General features: G+C 38.9%; 1 protein-coding gene, 2 long non-coding RNA genes and 1 other non-coding gene across 4 annotated transcripts; 2 read left to right on the forward strand and 2 right to left on the reverse strand.

The window, feature by feature from the left end:
• Nucleotides 1–444: 444 nt before the first annotated feature.
• Nucleotides 445–16,906, reverse strand: LOC141780536 (polycomb protein suz12-B-like). Its single transcript, XM_074655803.1, has 16 exons — nucleotides 16,113–16,906; nucleotides 13,613–13,659; nucleotides 13,410–13,474; nucleotides 9,799–9,867; nucleotides 9,022–9,071; nucleotides 8,827–8,912; nucleotides 8,460–8,706; nucleotides 7,629–7,731; nucleotides 7,403–7,508; nucleotides 6,835–7,009; nucleotides 6,651–6,739; nucleotides 6,266–6,409; nucleotides 5,605–5,762; nucleotides 4,359–4,551; nucleotides 4,070–4,149; nucleotides 445–3,197 (listed from the first exon to the last, which is right to left on the reverse strand). The coding sequence occupies exons 1-16, from the start codon at nucleotides 16,315–16,317 to the stop codon at nucleotides 2,777–2,779; spliced, it is 2,238 nt and encodes a 745-aa protein (XP_074511904.1). The 5' UTR covers nucleotides 16,318–16,906; the 3' UTR covers nucleotides 445–2,776.
• On the forward strand, nucleotides 8,628–12,303 carry LOC141780538 (uncharacterized). Its single transcript, XR_012596689.1, has 4 exons — nucleotides 8,628–8,760; nucleotides 10,768–10,888; nucleotides 10,984–11,047; nucleotides 12,175–12,303. It is a non-coding gene; the product is annotated as an uncharacterized LOC141780538 (long non-coding RNA).
• A 2,824-nt stretch (nucleotides 16,907–19,730) lies between the features above and the next one.
• Nucleotides 19,731–22,850, reverse strand: LOC141780528 (uncharacterized). The gene is made up of 2 exons (XR_012596686.1): nucleotides 22,638–22,850; nucleotides 19,731–21,396 (listed from the first exon to the last, which is right to left on the reverse strand). It is a non-coding gene; the product is annotated as an uncharacterized LOC141780528 (long non-coding RNA).
• A 1,810-nt stretch (nucleotides 22,851–24,660) lies between these two features.
• On the forward strand, nucleotides 24,661–24,732 carry trnat-cgu (transfer RNA threonine (anticodon CGU)). The gene has a single exon. It is a non-coding gene; the product is annotated as a tRNA-Thr (tRNA).
• Nucleotides 24,733–25,875: the final 1,143 nt, after the last annotated feature.

The following is a 25,875-nucleotide window of genomic DNA, read 5'->3' on the forward strand; positions in this document are numbered from 1 at the left end:
AAAACATACAGGCTATGGTAGAAAACGGTTTGGTAGTTTAATTTAACACGATACGCTCTTCATATGTTTTGTAGGCAAAAACAATAATTTGTAAAGTAAATAAAGCTGTTAAATGTTGTGTAGTAAAAATTACAATATTTCCCTCTGAGATGCATAAAATGGAAATACTCAAGTAAGGTACAAGTACCTAGAATTTGTACTTAAGTAGAGTACTGGAGTAAATTAACTGTAATTATTACTTAGCTTTATTGAATACTCGATTCTGATTGGTCAATCACGGTGTTCTACGGTCTGTTATTTCTTTCTAGCAGGCCGTTGCCATGTATAACAGACCGTTGATATGGGCGCAGTTCTGATGTCGGACTCTGGCGGACCATTTTTGTGTCAAATTATTGATCTCTTAAACTTAGTATCAGTGAAAGAAATGGACCACGTGGTCGATAATCGTACAAAATTGTTCATTTAATAAAAAACTTTTCTGACTCAACTTAAAAGTTCACAACATCAAGCTGGTTTTTACATAACTGTTGAAGAAAAGTCGTTTTCTTGACATGGCTCCTCTCGTCTTGTGCAAAATGCTGCTGGTCTCATGTGAATGAACAAAAAAAAAATAAGAAAAAAATCTATAGAGGGCTTTATCCAAAATAAAAAAAGTGCTCTGCACGTCACTCAGAACTGTCACATGTGAACCAAACGGCTCTCAACACCCACCGCAAACCAGACTTCTGCTGCATTTGTCACATCAGACTTCTAAAGCTTTTAAAGAGCAGAGTCACAACATGAGAAGGTACATAATAAATCCAACTCTTCCCATCAAACCTCTAAATAGTTCTGCATCAATGTCAGTACTGACTGCTGCATACAGTCTGTTCAACATGGAGCAAAGCATCTGGACATTTCTGTCTCACTGAAACTTTCAAGGCCGTGACATCAGATCAGATGCTTTACAGAAATTATTATTTTACAAAAAGCAAGAAAATGTTCACAGGAGACAAGAAACAAGAAATCTGCAGCAAATTTATCCCCTTTGGTGTGTAAACTAAAAAAACTACAAAACCTCCCGGGTGGCGTTCAGTTTCCAAACAATCATATTCCAAAGCTAATTTATTACAGTTTTATTACAGAGTCTTATGTACATAACGGCAGGAGGAAAAATAAAAACCAAGAACCAGCTGAGAAAAAATATAAAATGATCACCTTAAATTGATGTTGATTCAGGCTCCGCCTCCTCTGAAAGTGGCCTGCAGCTATTTATTTCAATTAATTATTATTTCATCAATTAATCCTTTAGATGATAAATTAAGGAGAAACACGGATCAGCTGTTCCCAGAGCCCTCGTGAGTGAATAACAGTCCAAAAACCCAAAAAGGATTCAGTTCTTTATCATCCGATATAAAAGCAGCAATTTGTCCCATTAAAGAAACTGGAACCAGCACCTGGATTAACGCTTCAACAGTGTTGAGTGTTGAGACAATTAATCCTTTCGATTGACTGCTGACTGAACCTGCGTCTTCTCCCCAAATTAGACCATCGACACTCGATCGGACGCAGACTCGTCAAAACAAATTCGGCCTTGACTCGTTGATTTCAAAGGAGGCGGCGCATGAAGTTAACTGTCCGTTTGTTCACTGGAGGAGAAACAACAAGTTTGTTAAAAAAGAAAAGAAAAGATGCTACAGTGCATCATGGTGTTTGAGTGCTGGCAGTGGAGGGTCACCGCTGAGTGTTTCTGAGGAATAAAAAGATCTAGCACCAGTAGTAGAAACTGCATCTGATCCAGGACTCTGAACCCGGCTGGCTGAGTGGGTCTGCGTTCCGCTCAAGAGTTTAGAAACAAGGAAAATATAATAAATATCAATATACATATATGTATATATATACTGATGGTGAATCTATGGTGATCAGATGGAGAATATCGGAGACCCGGAGACCTTATTTGAGACCTGAAGACCTAATTACAAACCAGATTAGACACCCAGAGACCACCAAACACGTGGAGACACAATTTGATTCCTAGAAGTCTGATCAGACACAGAGACCCAATTAGACACCCAGAGACCCGATTAGACACCTAGAGACCACATCAGACACATGGAGACATAATCTGAATCCTAGGAGACTGACCAGACACCTAGAGACCACACCAGACACGTGGAGACATAGTCTGAGTCCTCGCAACATCGGACATCTTGACACTTGATCAGAGACCTGATCGGACATCTTTGACCCATAACCATGACAATAATGTGCATGTAAACGCACTCCGTAATAAAGAAAACCTTTGGTGGAGCCGAGCGTAGCAGGAACGTCATTGATTGGTGCTTCACACCGAGGAAGACGAAAGGAAACGATCCCATTTGAAGTTGGTTAACTCAACGACGGAATGAGCACAAAATCAATCTGATTTGAGAGCGTGCAGAGTCGAAAACTAATCCAGAGTGAAGGCTGAACTTGTTTTGTGCTTGCTCCACCGTTTTGTCGTTAATAAACTTAGTGGGTTGGAAATGAAAGGAAAGGATGCGAGAGCAGGTGACGGACCGAGAGCGGTCACCGTCGGGATGCGTGATGTAGAATAACTGATGATTCTGAGCTTCAAGTTTCTCTAAACTCCTAACCTTCCTAAGTAATGAAATGATAAACGGCTCTTCGACGTAAAAAGTTCACCTTGTTTGTGATGTAACCTGCCCATGAAAACATAATCCCTGCAGTAACCTGTGTTTGTCTGTCGCCTTTTTATTTTTCTGTTTGGGGGTCTTCGCTCTGATTGACTTCAGTTTCAAACTGAACCAGAGAGTTTCTGCTTGGTAGTCGGCCTTTCTGTCACAGCTCCTCCACTCTCCTCCGCCTCCTGTTGCTGCTGGTTTCCATTCTCCACGCAGCCGTTGCTAGTCTCGTCGTTACAGGGTGTATACTCAAGATCTGCTTCCAGCTCGGGCTGGGACTCCACGGCCGTCTCCCAGTCCTCCTCGTCCTCTTCTTCCTCCTCCTCGTCTTTGTCCCTGTGAGCGCCCTGGCTCTGCAGGAGGCGGAGGCGGGCCATGGCCTGGTCAATGGTCTGCGTGGTGACCAGGTTGAAGTCGTGCATGCTGATCAGGTGCAGCAGGAAGTTGCGACAGAGGTCGTTTTTGACGATGTAGACGCCGTGGCGGTCGGCAAACAGCAGGCAGGACTCGTTCATCTGGTTGTCCGCTATGAAGCTGGAGAGGGGACAGAAGAGTTGATATTGAGAGATTGTCTTTCTAATGCATCATGTATCACAGAGAGAAATCAGGTTAACAACACAGCAGCATGTGTCAGGTCGGATTTCTGTAAAACCTCAGTTTATATAGTAGATCATATTTAGATCAGACAGATTAGATTAGTTTAACGTTGATTCCTGATCAGCTAAAATTAAACGTTTGTGTGTTCTCTGCAGCTTATCACGTCACGTCAGTATAACAGTCTAAACATTTTAATCTGATCAGCTTCATAGTTGTCAATCAAGACCTTCAATATTAAAAGGGACTGTAACTTTTTACATGTATAAACATGTTTTAATAATTTGTTATTGCTAATGTGGGAACAGGTTGTAGCCCTGCAGCCCCCACCACAACTCAGACTCCAACACAAACTTCACAGAAGCACACAAAATTCCAAAGTTATATCTAGTGAAGCCCGTCTAGCAAAACAGGAATGTGACCAACATCCGGGGATAAACTAGGATCAACATTAGCCGGTCCTTCGATTCACAGAGGGACCTTCGTTTGGTAAGCTAACATTACTGCCAAGCACATGAAATATATAGTGATATTGTGGTTTTTAGCTGCTAATGTTGTCAATCAAGTTCAGTCTCGTGTGTGTCGCCTCACTGTTTTGACCGATGCTTGCTCCGTCTACTTAGTGCGAGCACAAGCGTGAGCAACAGGACGCTGACTATCGTTGACTTAACGGCATCCCTGTTGACAAGCAATTTCTGATTCTTACAGAGAGTCCCTTTAAGAGTTAGTAGCTGGTGATGTAAAGCAGACTACAGCTGTTAACTCAATGTGTAAAATCCTACTGAACCCCGTCCCCTGCTTCATCTACACACCCGTGCTTCATGACGTGGAGGTTCCACAGCTTCATGATCTCCTTCTCTCCCTCGTTGACGTCGGTGAACTCCTCGATTTGCTGCAGTGAGAGCAGAGCAGACAGACTTTAGACAGGACATACTCTCAGGTTAAAGCAACATAAATGAAGGGACAGAGCGGCATTAGCTACAGATTTATTTATTTTCTCTTTACAAAGCTCCTCCAAAGCCAAACAACGGTATTGCCAACAATGACAAGTAAACCAGAGCTCATGTGTAAAATCAAGTGTTCGTTCAGCTGTATACTAACCATGGCCGTCTTCTCTTTGAGCCAGTCGGGGTAGCACTCGTCCTCGCTGTCCACTTCCATCTCCTGAGGTCGGAGCGGCACGCAGCTGTCGCTGTGGAAGTAGAGGCGGTTGTGTCCGCTGATGATCGGCTGCTCCTGATCTCCCTCTTCCGGCTCCAGGAACTCAGACAGACTCGCCTTCATCCTCTTGGGTCTGATAGAAAAGTAATTGTGGTTGTATGAGGTTCTTCTCCATAGTCAGTGTATTACCAACAGTAGGCGGTGTTTGGATAAACAGACAGGAGTACCAGCACGGGGGCAGCAGCAAAATGCATTTTAGACACCTAAAAATAGGCCACACTAACCCTTTAAAAGTCACTAGGGGTGCAGCATAGTATCGCGATATTTTTGCGTGGCAATATTGTATCGATACACTGACGTCACAAAATATTAACCTCTTAACAATCCGACAGCAGTCCTGGCCGCTATTCTGTCTTTCAGAGGTTTAAGCAGGCTCAGCTTTAAGATACTGATATCATATGAAACTAGAAAACCTAAGGAATCCACTGGTGCCAACCATGTCATACTAGCTTGATGGGGAAAGGAAAAACTGGCATGGCCATTTTCAAAAGGGTCCACTGACCTCTCACCTCGAGATATGTGAATGAAAACTCTGAGTGAAAACTGAATCGTATTAGATAAAACGGATGTTGACAAACTGCATAATTTGCAGTTGCAAAAAGGTAATATATCTTATAGCAATACTCAGCATATCCCAAAATGTTTAAAATCGCAATAAGATCGTATCGTGACAATATCGTAATGTGGGGTTGATTCTCACCCCTAAAAGTCACACAACAAGACAAACAAACTAAGCGACCGAGGCAGCGGTAGACCGGCAACTCCCATGTTCTGAGAGATAAAATGTATGTTTTTGTCAGTGGAGTCTGGTGGCTTTGAAGAGAGCATAGATAAAGGCTTCAGTTCCCCATCAGAAAGGGCTGTCTGACAGCAAGGTAAAGTGGTGAAAATATTCTAAATAGAGTTCACACTTAAACTGATACTGATTTTTTGTAGGTGTCTAAAATACGTTTTGCTGCTTCCCCCGTCCACAGCAGTACATTGCTTTGCTCCCGTGCCGGTACTGCTGTCTGTTTCTCCAAACTCCATCTACTGTAGGTAATACAATGACTATGGAGAAGTACCTCATACAACCCCACTGGGAAACACCCAAACTATCCCTTTAATAGTGAAAGTAAATTAATACCTGCAGACGACAATGTGGGTGACGGCGGTCCTCTTGACGGGGCCGTTCCTGCTGAAGGCGAATCCCGGCTGGCTGTGGATGTCCTGAGGGTTTCCTGCATACGAACCATCGTAACACTCGTTGATGGAGACCTCGATCTTCGCTCCTTTAGGATGAGGCTGCCAAAGATCAGGAGATCAGGAGAGGGATTGTGTGAATAAAACTGACAGCAGCAACATCATGAAGACTCAAGACTCTTGTGAGTTCTGGTAACATCTTTTAAATCACTTCTTATTTAATCAATATTAGCCAGTTCTTTTATCCTTCTGGATTTTTATTTTTTTGTAATTTAAATTTAATTTGAATTGAAAAATGTTATGTTTTTATCTTGATTTACCCCTTTAAAGCATTTTATATCTGGTTTTGAAAGGTGGCGTATAAATCAAGTGTATTATTATTACACTCAAGAGATTAATGCCAATCATGGAACAAAGAAAAAGAAAAGTGAATCAAGTCAAACTTCACTGCTGTGTTTAAATATGTGACGGCCTCAGTGAACATTTATATATGAGGAACAAAAAATATATATGATATATATATAGCTACATTTTCATGTACTTTTTCGTTTAATCATGTAGTTGTACATATTTTGAGGTTTCTAGGCTGCGTGAGTCCGTCTCACCACGTAGTTGAAGATGAAGCGGGAGTGAGACAGTTTGAGGTGTTTGATGAGACTGTAGAGCTTCCTGCAGTTGAGGGTGCACCAGGGACAGTGGAGGTCGTCTCTGGCCTCCGTCTGCTGCCGCGTGTTGCTGTTGTACTGGAACTGGACAGACATACAGAAGACGGCGAGCGTGACACAGACGAAACTGACACAAACATAAATAATCTGTGGGGCTTTAATCTTGAAACTACAGGCCGAACCATGAATGATCTTGTCTTTTTGTGCGTCTTTGTAGTCTCGACACAATGAATCAAATCTCTCCTCGAAGGCGTTCGTGGTGTTAGTACAGACTCTGGCAGGTGAAGGTGTGTGTCGTGCAGATACAGTATGAGGTGAGACTGACCTGGTAGAGGATGCGTAGCTTCTGTCGGGGCTCAGCTGAGATTAGTTCTCTTCTGGTTTGCACGTCAGCATTAATGGACTCTTTAACAGCTGCAGCACAACAGGGGAAATCAGTCACTTTTTAAAAAGCAGTTGTTGCACCACTGACAGATTGCTCTCTATATAATGTCCGTGTTGCTGCTCACCCAGAGTGGTTGTGGCTCTCAGGGTGCTGGGTCTGGGGTCCTGGTTGGTCTCAGAGTTGCGGGTGGCCAGAGGTTTAGCTACCGGTGCAGTGGAGCGATCGGAGGAGTCGCTGGTCCAGCGCAGGGTGAACTGCAGGGTGGGACCCTGAGAGAAACTCTCAAATGGAGGCAAACGCTACCAAAATGAAAGAGTGGATAATTTCACAACGCTAGCTTAAAGCTCACTCATTATTAACATGAACAATAACCAGATAAATAACAAATATTATTACATTCCTGGTTAATGTATTTCTCTGTTTTTTCGTTCCATGAATCCGCCACCCTCACCTGACCGTGAGCTGACAGGAGGTGGTGGAGGGTAATGTTCTTTACATCTCAGACCATAATAATGATAAGATAATATATTACTGTGGTCCGATATCATGCATCCCAAGAAATTATGTCTCTAGTGTGCAGGAAGCGAGGATTTAACTACATGCTTTTACATCTTGCATGTAAAATGTATACTTTGTGTGGAAATACCTCTCTTATCTCTCACACACACACACACATACATACAAACACACACCTTTCCATCCAGGATAGTCTCCCAGGTCGCCCTCTTCTTATTGACCGGACACTCCTCCATCTCTTGCATAGACACCTCGTACTCCCCGTCCAACAACTGCAGACGTCTGCACACACAAGCAGCACAACAACGACATGTTCTCACTTCTTGATTCTGCTGCACACGGCATTAGAACAAACCATTTTTCCTGTGTGAAAGTTTGTGTGTCAGATTGTGTGAGTTTCACCTGTTTTTATCAAAGACCGTCATCTGAGCCACAAATGTGGTTTCTCCCTCCTCCCTGAGAGAGGAGCTCCTCCTCTTCCTGTTTACCACTTCCTCTGTAAAATCTGAGACAGACACATGATGACGTGAGCCCCTCCTCTACCACAGGCTTCAAACTAGTCTTGAAGATCTGATCAGTGTCTCCTCGGTGACCACAATGAGACAAACATCAGTGTTATATGTTACAAAATAATTTGATTTATTACAACAATCGCTTCTGTCTTTTATAATAACGATGTACTCACCAAGTGAATTGCTGTGCTTAAAGCTTTAAATATTGATGAAAGTTTAACTTGGAGATTCTCATGATAATGATGTGATCAACTTGTTAATTTCTTTACAGATTCGCCACCCCTCTGTTGGTCTTTTTGGAAAACAAAAACAGTCCACTCAGGGTGGTAGAGTGGTGCTTCCTGTCCGTCACAAACAATCTTCGGCAAGTACAGACCCAGTGATTCATTTTAACCATTACGGAGTTAAAGTTCCAATGAAATGGTGAGCGGAGTGCTATTTGATTCCACATATTAACATGTTTCCTGTAAAAACAGGAACCTAGAGAGGGACTCGTCATGAATACTGATATACTGAATGCATCACTGATGGATGTTTGGGTAATAATGTCACCTTTGTTTTCTCTTCCAGATAAGTTTGTCTGACCTGGAGGTTCGTTTTGTCACTGTGTTCCCAGACGTTAAGCTACTAATCTGGTGAGTACGATGTTGTTATTACTGATAGAAATGTTGCATTAAACCAAACAATCCTTTAAAAACATGTCCAGATGTCACTAGCTCACCTCTGCTGTGGTGGTTTTCTCCATTGGCCAGGCCGTTGATCTGAGGCCGGGGGCATCCGGGCCTCGATACTCTGAAGAGCAGCGAGTAGGACTTGACCATGTGAGAGTCGCTGGGTTCAAACTCGCCGCTGGGAACCATCAGGGAGGGGAAGGAGCCCGGCTTGGCCTGAACTCCAGCGCTCGTGTCTGGGTTCAGAGGAACCTGCTTCTTCCCTGTGGGGACCTGCTTCACCGGACAGCTCACATCCTGGACAAGAGGCAGGAAAAGGACATGTCGTTGACACCTGGACACGATATAAAAGTGAGGAAAAAGCAAGAGATGCCCCTGAGATCTCTCACACACACACACACACACACACACACACACCTTCCTCTTCTTGTGACAGACTTTGACCAGCAGCACCTCCAGAGAGACAGAGTTCTGCTCATTCTCACTGTCCTGAGATGGCTTCCCTGAGAACACAAACCGGGACGAAAGACTTCCTGTAAGTCACCCTGAATCAGTGCAAAGACTAGATCTAACGGAAAGGCAAATGACGGCGGCTGAGAAGGACAAACTTACCAGCTTTATGAAAGAAGCCAGTAAAGGTGAGCTGCAGATTAGAGTCCAAGCTGTAGAAAGGAAAAACACAAGATGTTATATTGGATCAAATATTCACTAGATGTGAAGTTCAGATGGTCAGTAGGTCTTAAAGTAGGGCTGTTTTTGGCTTCCACAGAAAAGATAAATAATATTTAAGTCTGGATGTTGCATTAGTAAGATCAGAAACTGGTTTATTCATGTATTTGGATGCATAGACACACATTATTTTGAAACCGTGTGTGCAATTGCCGTTTGCCAGTCACGGGTGTAACGATACATCGATCTGGGTCGATATATCGATTCAATGATCCAAAATCATCAATGCAAAGTGAAAACATCGATATATATCTTCATCTTTAAAGATACGCCTTTGAAATTCCCATGGCACATTATGTGTCTACTTCAGAAACTATCCCTTTAATATCTCAGGTTGTATTCGGTTACTGAAGGAAATGTTGCAATGCAATGAGAGGGCTGCTTTATGGCAGGATGTCTGCATCAGTGTGATAAACTAGTTCTCAATTGAATCATCATGTGATCTTATCCACGTATGATTTGAGTTCCACTAATGAGTGCGGTACAGCGGATAGTTTATAGATGTGTTTTTGAAATAAAGTCGCCAAAATTAAGTGTTGATATTCAGTAACCTTAAATATAATATAGCACATATTCGGGGTTTCTGCCTTGTTAAGGTAGAAAAATTTTGAAGATAAATATCAACAGACAAACATTAAATCTCTGTAGAGTGTAGATTACCTGTGAGTCTCCTGTTCGCCTCTCATCTTTTCCACTTTGAACAACAGATTGTCGACCTTGGAGCTTTTCCTGAACATGCAGACAAACAGCAGCGGTTAGCAACAACACCAACGTCACCATTATCATCATCATCATCACAATCATCAGCCAACGCTGACCTACAGGCAGAATAACCGATCACTATACAGGGGAAGAATTTCAGAGCCAAATTAATTTCTTCTGGAGATAGATTAAATCCACTGTGCTATTAATTATCACTTTTCCCACAAACAAGTCAACTGTATCCTTCATCTGGTCATGTTACACCAATGCAGATACTTCACGTAACATGAGATGCTTTAAATAATGTATAGACTATATACTAGGGGTGTAAGAAAATATAAATACACGAGTATCGCGATACTGTAACGATTCTCCAAAACACAGATTTTGTATTGACCTTTTAAAAATCTGACAGCCCACCGCCGGGCCCGACCGACCGCTATTAGATATTTCGGAGGTAGTACCGGGCTCAGTTTTAAAGTTAGAGAGAGGATACTGGCATCATATGAAACTAGCCTAAGGAATCCATTGTTACCAACCAAGGAGGTGAAAAGAAATGTTTAAGTCCAGCCTGATGTTGTCTTACACATAAAAGAATGATCCCAGTCACTTCCACACAGTGAGGCATACAGCTTATTAATTAAACACTGGTATCGGATCGGTACTCAGTATCTGCCTATACTTTAATGCAATGCAAAAACAAAACTAATTTTTAAAAAGTAAAGACCATCAGACAGACAGACAGACAGACAGACAGACAGACAGACAGAGGTCTGTGAAGGTTGAAATGTTTAGAGGCGTTTAGTTTCCTGACACATACATATACGGTATACGTACAGTACATACAACCTCCAGGAGTCTAAATCTGTTGATTCTACATCAGCTCTTTACCATTTTAACAGTATTTTTGATGTTTTCCGTTGGCAGGTGCTGAACATTTGCGTGTTTGACACTCAGCCTGGAGAGACTGAAGCACGTTCCACGTCAAGCTGTTTGATACAAAGTGGAAACGACCACGAAGCCCGCTCACATGTTGTACATGCAGCAGGTGTGATGTTAAATCAATATCAGCTGAGAGTGAAACAGCAGCAGGTAGTGGAGATGCTGTGGCAAACTTTCATTTATTTATTTTATTCTCCACAGCTTTCAAGTGTTGGCAGAGACCATACAGAATATTTCCCACTTGGATTCAACCACGACGCACCATGTGAGGTCTGTGTTTGTTAGTCTGCATTTTTTAAGATGCTGTCGGTAGATGTGCAGAAGCACCATGTGCCGTTTGTAGGGCTGTTCTCCACCAAATACATTCTTAGACGACACTTATACAATATTGTCGACTAATCGATTAGTTGATTTAATCTACAGATGCGTAAAACTGAGTTTCTCCACAAAGAATCACACAAAAACACCACTTTAAAATCTTGTGTTTACCAGAGATGTGCTCATAGGTTTCTTGGAAATAAGACATTCAACATGAAAACGCATAAAAAACGACCAATCGACGAAATAAATCTTAGCCGACTGAAAACAAAACCACCGATAAGTCGACTAAGAGGGCGCAGCGCTAGCCATTTTGTATGCTGAACTGAAATGGAAAGCAAAACATGCCCACCTGGCTCAAATCTGCACTGTGTCTGTGTCTTTTTTTTGGAGCGCACCCATTAGTACGCACAGTTTGTTGGCCTCACATAATTCCTACTTCCGTTCAACTTCAACCTGAGCAGCAGTCTAATGAGCCAAAGTAACTGAAAACACCTGTGAGGCTTTGCAGGGGTCCTGCAGAATACAAGAACTCAGGCTTACATCTTTAGGCTGCGTTCAGACAGACGTCAGCACTGAATCAAAAAGAGCAGGCAAAAAATATGATCAACCGGGCTCAACTTTTACATCCAGCAACGCACTGCATCGACCAAATCCTGGTCCATTACTCTGTAACGTGAATTATTTCACTGTTCTTCAGGAGAAAATAATTGGTACGGGACATGCTGCCGGGACGTGCCCTTTACTTTAATTGGCTCACAGTTACATAAAACATCAAGACTTGAGATCCAGCACAGGTAGGGTAGACGGCTAAAAAAAAGCACTTTCAAATAGGCAACGCAAGAGAGACATTTTGATTGGACAGAGCCAAATTAAGTGACAAAAGAGACCGAAAACTTGTTTGGATACTACATTACCAGCTTTGCATGAAATGCCGAACACCAAACCAGTTTCATTTTTAGTTTCTGATCAGATAAGTACATTAACAGCATTCAAACTGATTTATGTCAGTTATTCCTGCTTTGTGAACAGTTAATAACTGTAGAGTAACTTTGTGTAGCTTATTCATCTCAGATCACAAGCAGCGTTTCATGTGACTGAAGCATGCAGCAGCAGGAGTGCAGCGGAAAGTGAAACTGAGCCGAGCTGCAGCAGACGCGTCGCCTGCTTCACCAACTCCACTTCAAATCAGGAATAACACACGTTCTTCTAACGGCTGCCATTTTTAGTCCCCAAGCACTGAACAGAAGTTACAGTTCCTCAAAGAAAAGCACCAGTCTGATGAGTGCATGTCCAAACTTGATACAGACTTAAGAGAAGCTGATGGATTTATTATGGAGGAAATATTAAACTAATAACGAAGGATCAAAGAGAATTTGTTTCATAAGACGTGTTGCTCTAATCTTTAAGTTTCCGTTCAGTTCAGTTCAATACTGTAAGAATGTCTTTTCTTTTGCACAAAAATATGTTTTTAAGCAAAATAAACAACAAAACACACATCTGCCGGCTTTGTTCATATTTTATGTTATCTGCTGGTTAACCACTATCACCAATTTATTGCCAGCACAGCAGGGTCTCATTGGAAATCTTTCAATACCAGTGTGTCAAATATGATACTTATTTCAATACTTAATTAATACATATTTCTACAAGAGTCATAACACAAACAGTTGTATAGGAAAACTGCATAAAACTGACAAAAATATTAACTTACAAGACTAGACACACACTAATTATCACCCAGTATTCTACTTGCACCTCCTTGGTGTTAGTTGAATCAAAGCTGATAAAAATCGGTTAGTTGTCACCATTTTTAACACGATTATGCAGCCCAAGATTTTTAACAGAGAATAAAATACATAACCTGCAGTCCCTCAACACAACATCCATGTGATAATAACACCAGACAAGGCCGTATTTTGATGCTACCCTGAACCACAAGCAGCCCCATGTGTATCAGAAGGATCTTTCACTTTGAGGGCAGCAGCGTCTGTATGCAAAGCAGCTTAACTGAAAACGTCTCTCCTATCTCAGCTTTAACTGATACCGTCTGCCCCCACCTACAGCACCCGACATGCCGGTTAACTTTCCTTCAAGATAAAACTTGACCTGCTTTTAAAGAGACAAACTATTTAACACAAAGTTTCAGGTTTAACATAAAGTTATAAAACCTAAAACTGAATGCCACAAAAAGTAAGAAAAAACAAAAAACACAACTGATTTGTTAAGCCAAAAGGTTTTCTACGAGTACTTCTTAGGAAAATTGGATTTTCTGCATCACAACAACTTGTGAAGTACTGGATTTTTACCTTTTGACGTTATTCCTTGAGTTTCTGTGGGACATATAGGTGAGTGTCCTGTGCAAGAATATAGGCTGAAAAGTAACAGAGAGAGAGAGATACAAAACATGAAGTGTTACAATTCAACATGCCAAGAGGTGCAGAAATATTTCCTCTTATCTCAAATGGTCAAGTTCATCATGTGACTTTTGTCAAGGAAAGGCAACACTCACAGCGATCAAGTTCCTGGTGCGGAGGAACCTGTAGATTTGGGTTGGTTCTGCAAATAAATATAGTTTCATCATTAGCACATTGCTTTATGTTTTAATCCGCCTTTTATATGAATATTTTTTCATCTTAAACAAGCAAACATAAAGCATAAGATCAGTGCATTTAGTGCGGAAACAATCATTCATTTAATGAATGAAAACTTTATTAATAAATTAACCATGCGTCATTTAACAAGTAAAAACACCAAACATTTGCCCCTTAAAGAGGATCTGCCTGCTTTTCTCTGCTCCTATTTTATTTTTGACTGTTAATCAGGCAAAAACAGTCAAGTAGGCTTGTTTTCATGTAATTTAGACATTTTATAATATACATAATTGAGGACAATGAAGTAATAGATCCTTTGTTGCAGCAATGTTTCGGAAACATTTACTCAAGTATTGTACTAAAGTATAAATTCAAGATACTTGCACGTTGCTATAATATTTCCATTTTGTGCAACTACTCCACTACATTTCAATAAGGGAATATTGTACTTTTTACTCCACTACATTTATCTGACAGTTACTTTTCAGATTACATTTTTTCATCCCCTTCCTGTCGAGTGAAAACCATGCATCTCCAGATTTGTAGTGGTGAATTTTCCCACTGTGGTATAAGTACTTTTAATAAAGTAAAGTAAAGGATCTGAATACTTCTTCCGCCTAGTAGTAGTAGTAAATGGACAGTTGCCATGGTTAAAACGTACAGTATTAAGAAGGACATGACTCGTCCATGATAGTTGGGAGTAGTTCAGCTCCACCTATGCAGCACCCTCATCTCACCATTCACACACGTCTTCCTGTGACTTTGAATATGAACACTGCTATCTTTAAATATGCATCTTTGATGAAAGCAGCAGCAGCTACTCACTCTCGAAGAACTGCAGGAACAACTCGTGTAAAGTATAAATTCAAGATACTTGCACGTTGCTTTAATATTTCCATTGTGTGCAACTTTATACTTCTACTCCACTACATTTCAGTATGGGAATATTGTTCTTTTTACTCCACTACATGTATCTGTTCAGTTACTTTTCAGATTACATTTTTTCATCCCCTTCCTGTCCAGTGAAAACCATGCATCTCCAGATTTGTAGTGGAGTATTTTCACACTACGGTATTAGTACTTTTAATAAAGTAAAGGATCATTAGCTCCTTTGTTGCAGCAATGTTTCGCAAACATTAACTCAAGTATTGTACTAAAGTATAAATTAAAATACTCGCACGTTGCTATAATATTTCCATTTTGTGCAACTACTCCACTACATTTCAATAAGGGAATATAGTACTTATCTGACAGCTTCAGTTACTTTTCAGATTACATTTTTTCATCCCCTTCCTGTCCAGTGAAAACCATGCATCTCCAGATTTGCAGTGGAGTATTTTCACACTGTTGTATTAGTACTTTTAATAAAGTAAAGGATCATAGATCCTTTGTTGCAGCAATGTTTCGGAAGCATTTACTAAAGTATTGTACTAAAGTATAAATTAAAATACTCACACGTTGCTATAGTATTTCCATTTTGTGCAACTACTCCACTACATTTCAATAAGGGGATATTGTACTTTTTATTCCACTACATTCACCTGACAGCTTCAGTTACTTTTCAGATTACATTTTTTCATCCCCTTCATGTCCAGTGAAAACCATGCATCTCCAGATTTGCAGTGGAGTATTTTCACACTGTTGTATTAGTACTTTTAATAAAGTAAAGGATCATAGATCCTTTGTTGCAGCAATGTTTCGGGAAGCATTTACTAAAGTATTGTACTAAAGTATAAATTCAAGATACTTGCACGTTGCTATAATATTTCCATTTTGTGCAATTACTCCACTACATTTCAAAAAGGGAATATTGTACTTATCTGACAGCTTCAGTTACTTTTCAGATTAAATTTTTTCATCCCCTTCCTGTCCAGTGAAAACCATGCATCTCCAGATTTGTAGTGGAGTATTTTCACACTGTGGTATTAGTACTTTTAATAAAGTAAAGGATCTGAATACTTCTTCCACCTAGTAGTAGTAAATGGACAGTATGTACAGTATTAAGAAGGACATGACTCGTCCATGAGTAGTTCAGTACATTTTGTGCAACTTTATACTTCTACTCCACTACATTTCAATAAGGGAATATTATTACTCCACTACATTCATCTGACAGCTTCAGTTACTTTTCAGATTACATTTTTTCATCCCCTTCCTGTCCAGTGAAAACCATGCAACTCCAGATTCGTAGTGGGAGTAGTTAAAGTAAAGGATCTGAATACTTCTTCCACCTAGTAGTAGTAAATGGACAGTTGCCATGGTTAAAAATCAAAATGTACAGTATTAAGAAGGATAGTTGGGAGTATGGAGTAGTTCAGCTCCACCTTTGCAGCTCCTTCATCTCACACTTCTTCCTGTGTGACATTAAATGAACACTGCTATCTTTTAAATATGCATCTTTGCTTAGCAGCAACTCACTCTCGAAGGCCTGCAGGAACAACTCGTGGTCGGCTTGAATGAGTTGCATGTTGGGCTTCTTGGCTCCAGCCGTGGCAGCAGAGGAGGAGGAGGAGGAGGAGGAGGAGGAGGACTGGTGGTACAACCCGTTGGCTTCTTTTCCTCCAGAACCAAAACCCGCCTGGTGACTTCCACCTGAGGAGCTCTGTTGCTTCTGTGGAGCCATTGCACAAAACGAAAAAACGAAAAAACAAAAAAACGCCAAAGAAACCCGTCCCAACACCAGATGTGAACTGGTGTTAAAAAAACAAAAAAAACAGAGAGAAACTCTGATCCTTCTTCCTTTGTCAAAACAAAAGAGAAAACCAGCTCAGGCTAAACACTGTTCACTTTCCATGTTAAAAAGCAGATTATAGGAAGTTTCACTCTGTAGTTATGTGAAACTGGTGAAGCTGTAATCTAATGTTGTCGTTTAGCAGCCGGTTAAACAGTTACAGAGGTCGAGGAACAGGCTTGAAATGCGCGAAACCAGAACTCAGCCTACGGCAAGCTGACGCGGCTGGCTAGCTAACCGGCTAACTTCCTTAGCCAGTTAGCATCAAACCCGGGCTAACTGGAGAGCATTGTTTACTCTGTAACTTCACTAACTGAGAGCTCGGAGACTTCTGACAGACGACGACCGGTTAAAGATAAGTGGCACACGTTATCAGGAGTTTCTTTGACGCCATAATTTCACCAAAAATTCGCGTTATGTGTCGCCTAGCGCCCGGTGGCAAGTTGTGTTAGCGGTTACTGTGAAGCAACGGCTAATAACACCGAGCATATCCGGTCTGGGTTTTCAAAATAAATTCTAATTAAAATATTAAATTGTTAAACACACGTTTTGCAGCATAAGATCAGTGCATTTAGTGCGGAAATGATCATTCATCTAATGAATGAAAACTGTATTAATAAACTAATCATGCGTCATTTAACAAGTAAAAACACCAAATATTCACACATTAAAGAGGATCTGCCTGCTTTGCTCTGCTTCATATTTTATTTTTGACTGTTAGGTAGGCAAAAATCAGTCAAGTAGGTTTGTTTTCATGTAATTTAGACATTTTATAACTTTGAGAACAATGAATTAATAGATTATTTATTGCAGCAATGTTTCAGAAACATTTACTCAGGTATTGTACTAAAGTATAAATTCAAGATACTTGCACGTTGCTTTAATATTTCCATTTTGTGCAACTTTATTTTTCTACTCCATAATAATAATAACTATATTTATCTGACAGCTCCAGTTACTTTTAAGATTAAATTTTTTCATCCCCTTCCTATAAATAACATATGCAATTGTTAAACACATGTTTTGCTCAGCATTTTTGTAACAAAGATACAGGATATGCCAGTGCATGTCACAGCCTAAGAGCTAACCACAACAACACATAATAGATGTAACTCACACTCTGCCTTTTATTTACTCCTCTACTTCATGTTTTTTTTTTGGGGGGGGGGGGGGGGGGGGGGGGGGGGTTCTTGTTTTTTTACATTTATCCTCTGATATTGCAATATATTGTTATTAATTGTTTTTTATTTGTTTGTTTGTTTTATTGACACAACAAACATTAATTACTTCTTTATTGTTTTCTTCCATTTACATGCATGTTCTTTATAAATATCTATATATTGTAATTTGCTTAATGAATTGTATATATGTATATATATGTTTTTGTTTTTATTTTGTTCTTTTTTTTATCTGTATTTATTATTGAATTTAGGCTTTGGCAATATCGTTCACCTGACAGTCATGCCAATAAAGCAAATTTAATTGAATTGATATAAATATCAAAATCATAAATGCACCCCAATGGAAAAAGTCATCACATTAAACACATGTTATATTATATGGTAATTGTGATAATTAAATGGTTTTATTTTGAAGGCACACTCCATACGAGTTTCGTTTTTTTTGCCCTAACAACGCCGACTTGTAAAATGAACGTTGGAGCTTCTTATGTGTTGAAAGATCCCGCCTTCTAGCAGCTCTAGCCAATCAGCGTGCTTGTTTGTGAAATCCTGCGCTCTCATTGGTGGAAATATTGGCCGGTCTAGACAGAGGCACATTTGCCGCCTGCAGCATGGCGAGCCAGGTCTAAATAAGGCCAGGCACAAAACTTTATTCAAATGAAACAAATATACCTTGCTGACTCAATTAACGTCATAATGCCGTTTATTTAAAAAACTAAAAAAAACTTTAAAATAATAGCAGTTAATTTGTGTTCATGATTTTCCTCGGATTTTTTTTTTTCTTTGAAGACAAATAATTTAAAATCATTAAAATAATTAAATTTTGAGACATTCAACAGTTAAAATGAATGCCAATTCAAATATAGCCACTGGTTGGTTAATTGCAATTAATAATCTTGAAAAACTTTAAAGTATCAGTTCTAGGAGCGGATTTCAGGCTACTATCCAGCAGTTAATCATCACAATTACAAATGACCACAAGAGAGATGAATGTGTCCATCATTTCTTTTTTAAACATGGATATTCCTCATTGATTTATCACCTCTATTGCAGCACATCAAACACCCTTTGTTTATTTTCGCTATAGAAATGTATGAAGATTATTGCTTAAAAATAATTTCATAAAACATTTAAATCATTTGTTGAAATACATAAAGAAAATGGAGACTGCCTGACATGATATTACATAGTAATAATCTCTCCTGATATGGCTCAGGATGAGCACAGAGCCGCCTGCACATGACTAAACCACTGACCCCAAAACATAATGAGGACTAAAATAGCTTATGAGCACACACATTACTGGAACTTGCACACTGGTGATATATTTCCAGTGTTATGAGCTACAACAATAACTAAGCAGAGTCAATGAGTAGCCATTTTTAGCCTTTTTTTTAGTTGGAGTAACTTCACAAAATTAATTTAATACGTAAACTTAAGTAGACATAAAGTAAATATGATTTAAGACTAATAATTCTATTAACTTACCTTTTTCAAAGCAATCGGTTTCCTAGATTTTTTAAAGTAAGATCAACTAGTCAGATTTTACAGTGTATTTCTATATATACTTGTTTTACCATCATCTTAATCCTTTAGAATAGAAAGCCTTTTCTGTCATTGTACATTAGGAGCGCTTTTACCTGATTAGTGCAATTAAAAACAACTTCAGCAAACAAACATCCACAGCCGACAACACTGGTTCTAAATTAAGCAAAATAAATACAATTTACTGTTGCACTAGAATAAGTGTATTTATTGCATTAGAATAAATGTAATTATTGCACTATTGCACAATAATTGCATTATTGCACATGAATGTAATGAATGTATTCTTCGTTTTCACATCTACAAGGCAATTTTTTTCCTTCCCGTACTTTATACAGACCTTCTGCTGCTTCTACTTTTTGTCATATTTAACATAAAATTAATTAAAAAAGCACAAGATATAAGCATATTTCCAGATTTTAAAATAGCTTTTTTTTTTACCAGTAAAACATTCTCTGATAATAAAGTTATGGCAGGACATTCTTTCCATTGTGGATTTTCTATTTAACACAAAAACTATTTTTTTTTTAAGTTAATCATGGAAGGGAGCAAAAAGGTTATAATTAAGATACACACAGCTTGGACTTAAGTTATGATTTATTATTCAAACATATTCCCTTCAACAGTAGTCGTGGTAGTGGTTAGTCAGACTTTCTGTAATATTGCATACAGTACACTGGCTACGAACGTAAGCAGGAACAAATTAAACACACACACACAAAACACATCAGACCTCCATCCTACATCACCAATCCCTTCTAGGCTAAAGAAACAATAACTCACATAATGGATAAAAGGATTTCCAAGTGTTTGAACTTCTTAATGGTGTGTTTTATCCTGTTATTGTGGGTCTTCCACTTGGAACCAGGAGAATAATGTAGTAGTAATAGTGTAACCCAGTTTTACTGACCACAGCCACACATTCCCATACAACATCATGACCTGACAACTTTAAAAAAGTGAAACACACCATTTACCTAGGAGTTAAATATTGCCATCCCCATCCCATTAAAACCTGTTAGAGAAGAAACCATTTTTACTTAATTTACTTTTGAAAATCATTGGTGGGGAATGGTCCCCCCACCCCAAAGAAAGTAGGGTATCATTAAAACAGAGAGCATCCACCATCATTGATAAAAAAATGTAAGCCTGCTGTCTCAAGATCACAACTTAATTTTGTTTTTAAGCCAAATATCTGAAGATAGAGATTTAACCGTTTTCTTTATACACCGTTCAGTGGAGTTAAAAGTCTAAATATCTCCTGATAACAGGGTTATCTACACAGGCACATGTATCTTATGACCACCATCATCTCAAGATAATTAAGTCGTGATATAAGTTATGTCAAGACAATGAGAAGTTAATAAGCACTAAAAACAGATGAGAAAAAGTAACATGACTAATTTGTAAACATGAGAAAACAGCTGATCTTGAGGTAATTACAGTATGTTGTGATCTTGTGATAACGGGTTAAAGAAACTTAGAAGCAACCGCATTAACACTTGCGTTCTGTAACAAATCCAAAGTTTTAAATTCTAAAGCGTCTCCGCTGACCAAACGTCCTCACCCCTTATCACACACTGGGAAGGTGTTTAAATGAATCATCTCAGAGGTTTTTCTAGACAGTGAAGTCCTTCAAGCTTGGTGGAAAAAGTGCAAAGTTGCCTTGAGAAGCTGTAATGCTTTTGTATTAGTATTACTCAGGCCAGTTTAACATCCAAAACACAGAGACACACAGACAGATGAATGCACAGACCAAGCACCCACAACCCGAAGGGTACTGGACCAGTTTTCGTAGAGTCTTTATGGAGCTTTGTTGCTCGGTTTAGTTTCCCATCAGTGCTCCTGACCTCATCTGGGACGTCCTGATCGATGCTGAACATGCTTGATCTTCAAGTGTGAGCAGTCACATAATCCAAACTGTCAGGACAGCATCAGGATGGAAACTACCCTGGTAAGATGTCTAGTGGGTGTTTGGCCTTGGTCAATGGGGTTTCAGTGTTTTCTCCAGAGTATGTAAGTCATGAGCAGGATGAGGCCCGCCGACAGGCCTGCGATCACAAACTGGTGGATATTGAGGACGTTTTCCAGCGTGTGGATCCTCGCCTCCATGGCACTGGTGTGAAAGTAGTCGTAGATGCCAGCTCCAATGCTCCACAGCGCCCACACTGCGTCCAACATCAGCGGCATGGCGAAGCAGACAGGGAGGCTCAGCTGCAGCGGATCAGAGAGGCTCTGTCAAAGACTGGAACACAAGACATAACGAGATCTCAACTGGGCACTGAGCGATGCTAGGTAGATCTGAAGGTCAATACTGAGACTTCTACTGTAGAATCAAAGTGTAAACTCAATAGTATTATAATTTTTGTCAGATCATTTTTGTTGGCATGCGATTAAAAAATCCACTCATATATTATATTGGATGCAAGCTTAAACTTTGAGTAACATGCAAAAAATTGTATTTAGTGATGTTTTACCAGAGGAATATTTCAAAAGTGACACCAATCTAGTCCTTTAGAGTTTACTGAAAGAATCATATGGCACTGCTGCTTTTATATCGTTTGGTTGTTTTGTTTACATCTGATAAGAACTGCACTTTACTGTAAACCAACTGTCTATCAGTACTACTCAGGTGTCATTCTGTGCAATATCATGTTCCACTTGTGCAATTTTGTTAATAGTCTGTTTATTGTCAATCCTGTATATACTTCTCATTTTCTTATACTTCCTTCTATTTATATGGTTCATATTTTGTTACACTTTGTTTAGCTCCTTTTTTATTATGTTAGCTGATGCATCTTGTTTTTTGCACTATCCCCACTGCGGGACTTATAAAGGAATATCTTATCTTATCTTTACCTGCTTTAGATAGCAGTGGGCTGGAGATATGGTTCACATTTAAAAAAGATGATGTACATTTTTCAGATTTGCAAAACACTAGTGTGCAAAAATATGAAAAACACAGCATAAATCCCCCAAAAATATGAAAAAACAAGACCTTCAATTACTCATATTGTTATTATTATTTGTACATCAAACAATTTGTAAAACAACAACATATCAATAGGCCGAAAAAGTACAAGATTGCATAATCGTCCATATAAAGTTTAAACTTCACATACAGATATTATTTGATATGCCGAATTGAAGAATGGCTCACAATGATGTGTAAGGAGTCTTAATTCATGCTTTACTTAATACATAAACTTGTCTATCAGCACAGTTTTTTTTAAAGTCTGTTTTTTTAATGGAATTTGGCACGTGGGCTAAAATGCTGTTATAAAATAGATAAAACTGACATACTGTTACAACATCAATGTAACCGCACATACTTGCTGCAGCATGACTAGTTTAATATGCAGGTAAATAAGGGATCTTGCACAGAAAATAACCAAGTCATTGACGTGATCTCCTGCTAGCAGGCTAACGCTTTAGCTCATATTTGTTCTCACCAAACTAGCACTGATTTTCCCTCACATTACTTACAGCATGAGCTACTTGTAAGATTCACAAGGATCGCACAATCTTCGCACCATCCGAGGCATAAACACGCGACTTTCACCTCATTATGGTACATCTGTTGTCATGTTTCAGGGAAGTATTGAAATCCAGTCTGCAGTGAGCTACTTTAGGTACTTCCTTCCGGGTGTGCTCCAGATCAAGGCTCCTCCTGTGTGTGGAGAGAAAGCTGCGACCAACTTCATGTCCAAATGGAGCTGATTTCATGTGAAATATATCTAATAAAACATTTTATAATATATCTAATAAAACATTTTATAATCGCTAAGGCCATTGTTTATTGTTTGTTTATTTGTTTTGCACAATTTAAGACTATACAACATAACAAAAAAAAAATAATAATAACAATTTACAGTGCAGGAAGAGGCAAAAAAAACCACTGGGCTTATCTGAAGCCTCCACCTAGAGACAAGATTAATATAAAGAGAAATAATATGACTACTTAATAGTGAACATAGTAAACAATTAGGACAAGATATATGTAAAAAAAACAATAACAATACAGTAAATATATAAAAAAAAGATAAGTGTGTGTGCGTGTGTGTATGTGTGTGTGTGTGTGTGTGTGTGTGTGTGTGTTGCGTGGAAGTGTATGGTTAGTGTTTGTGAGGAGGATATTGATTCAAATATCTATAAAGATTTCTGGGTAATCGTAACCAAACAACATTGTGAGTGGGAAAAAATAAAAAACATAAAAACAGATAGGCCTACATGGACAACATGGGGAAAAGCAATTACAAAACAGCAATTAAATGACCCTTTAAGCGACTTTTGAAACATTTGACAGATGATTAGTTTATTGATAATGTGAAAAGCTACTCCATAATTTGGTTCCTCTAAATCTTATCGAAAATTGACCTCTATTAGTGAGGAATTTAGGAGGATGAAGATCTAGAGATTGACGGGTTGAGTAAGATGGACCTGAGAATTTGTTTTAAAATAGGTCTTGAACTGCTCAGGAATATTCCCACCAGAAATGATCTTATAAATAAAAACACATATTTGAGAAATATTGATATCATAAATAGTAAGAATGTGGAGTTTCTTATCTGCTGGGACATTTGGCTGCATGGAAGAAACCTAAGGTGGGTTTATATTAATAGTTCACATCACATCAGCTCCCACATGGTGTTGATAGATGGAAAATAAATAGCCAACACAAGCTAATCTTGTCCAAACGTTTACTTAAAGGTCCCATATTATAAAAAAGTGAGATTTTCATGTTTTTTTATTATAAAGCAGGCTTAAGTCCTATATAAGTACTGTGAAAGTATCGAAACACTCAATCCACAGAGAAATACACACAGCCTGTATTCAGAAACTCTGCATTTGAAACAAGCTGTCAGGATTTCTGACCATTCGTGATGTCACGAATATACAATATTTAGACCATTACACGGTTTTAAACGTAAACATTCTAAATGTGTCCCAGTTTATTCCTGGTTGCAGTGGATGTGAATGTCATCAGCTGACAGGAAGTACACATGTACCCAAACTGTTGCCTAGCAATGCAATTCTATTGCAATTCCGTCAAAATGCACTAAAACGGAGCGTTTCAGACAGAGGGTAAATATAAGCATATTCAAGCTGACAGTATGAGGAAAATAACGTTTTTTTTCAACATTACAGCATGTAAACATGTTCTAGTTGAAACACAAAATACAAGTATGAACCTGAAAATGAGTATAATATAGTATAATATGGGACCTTTAATCATTGTTTGTGGTTTATTGTGTGAGTGTCGATTTCAAGAAGAGTGCTTTGGAAAGATTAGGAAAATGTCTTAACATAATGTGAAAGTGCGATTAGCCCGTTTGCTGCTATGAAAGTCAAAATAGTGCATATTTTTAATGGAGTTTGGAGTGCTTCCTGCAGGCGAGCTGATCGAATGAATAGAGCCATACAGACAGACACTAAAGCTACTTAAACATGTCTGAATTGATCTGAGAGACCTTTTAAAACACTATGTCGTGGCCCGTTTACACTGCCAGGCGCGGTGGCCAAGTGGTAAGGCGTCGGTCTCGTAAACCGAAGATCGCGGGTTCGAACCCCGTCCGTGCCTGTCATCAATGAAATTAATCCTACACCTTTTTCGTCTAAAGCCAGGGGTCAGCAACCTTTACTATCAAAAGAGCCATTTTAGGCAATAAGAAAAACAAAATATTCTGTCTGGAGCCGCAAAACATTTGATCATTGTGATGAAGGTAAGACAGTTTATTACCACACAGCCAGGTCAGTGAAGGTGTGGATGAAGGACCACCAGATCAGGATCCTGTCATGGCCAGCCCAATCTCCAGACCTGAATCCCATTGAAAACCTCTGGAATGTGATCAAGAGGAAGATTGGATGGTCACAAGCCCTAAAACAAAGCCGAGCTGCTTGAACTTTTGCGCCAGGAGTGGCATAAAGTCACCCAACAGCAATGTGAAAGACTGGTGGAGAGCATGCCAAGACGCATGAAAGCTGTGATTGTAAATCAAGGTTATTCCACCAAATATTGATTTCTGAACTCTTCCTAAGTTAAACCATTAGTATTGTGTTGTTTAAAAATTAATATGAACTGGTTTTCTTTGCATTATTCGAGATCTGAAAACACTGCATCTTTTTTGTTATTTTGACCAGTTGTCATTTTCTGCAAATACGTAAATGCTCTAAATGACAATATTTTTATTTGAAATTTGGGAGAAATGTTGTCAGTAGTTTATATAATATAACAAAAAAAAACATTTTACTCAAACACATACCAATAAATAGTAAAACCAGAGAAATTGATAATTTTGAAGTGATCTCTTAATTTTTTCCAGAGCTGTATATCATTATTGGGTTTTTTTATTATTATTTTCCCACAAAAATACTCAAAATATTTGGAGTTATGGGTTATTTTATACAGTCTATGGTTGTGACTGAATGCAACTTTTACTCATAACTTCTCCTCTGGTGAAAAAAATATCTTAAAAGTCCACAAGAGTGCTAAAACAACACATATACTTGCAATAATTGTGATTCTATGTTTTCACATTTCAGGTAGCCAAATCAGTGGTTGCAGATCAAATACAAATAAGTTATTTTGAAGTATCATTAATTAAGCATCTAAGCATTATTGCTTTAATATTTCTTTTAGAGATGGTATAGTGCATATTCACAAACAAATTGTCAATTGAAGTAGCACAAACTAGTTCATACTCATTGAGACTGGCAGTTGCAC

Source organism: Sebastes fasciatus, chromosome 13, assembly GCF_043250625.1.
Source record: "Sebastes fasciatus isolate fSebFas1 chromosome 13, fSebFas1.pri, whole genome shotgun sequence".
NCBI classification, from domain to species: domain Eukaryota; kingdom Metazoa; phylum Chordata; class Actinopteri; order Perciformes; family Sebastidae; genus Sebastes; species Sebastes fasciatus.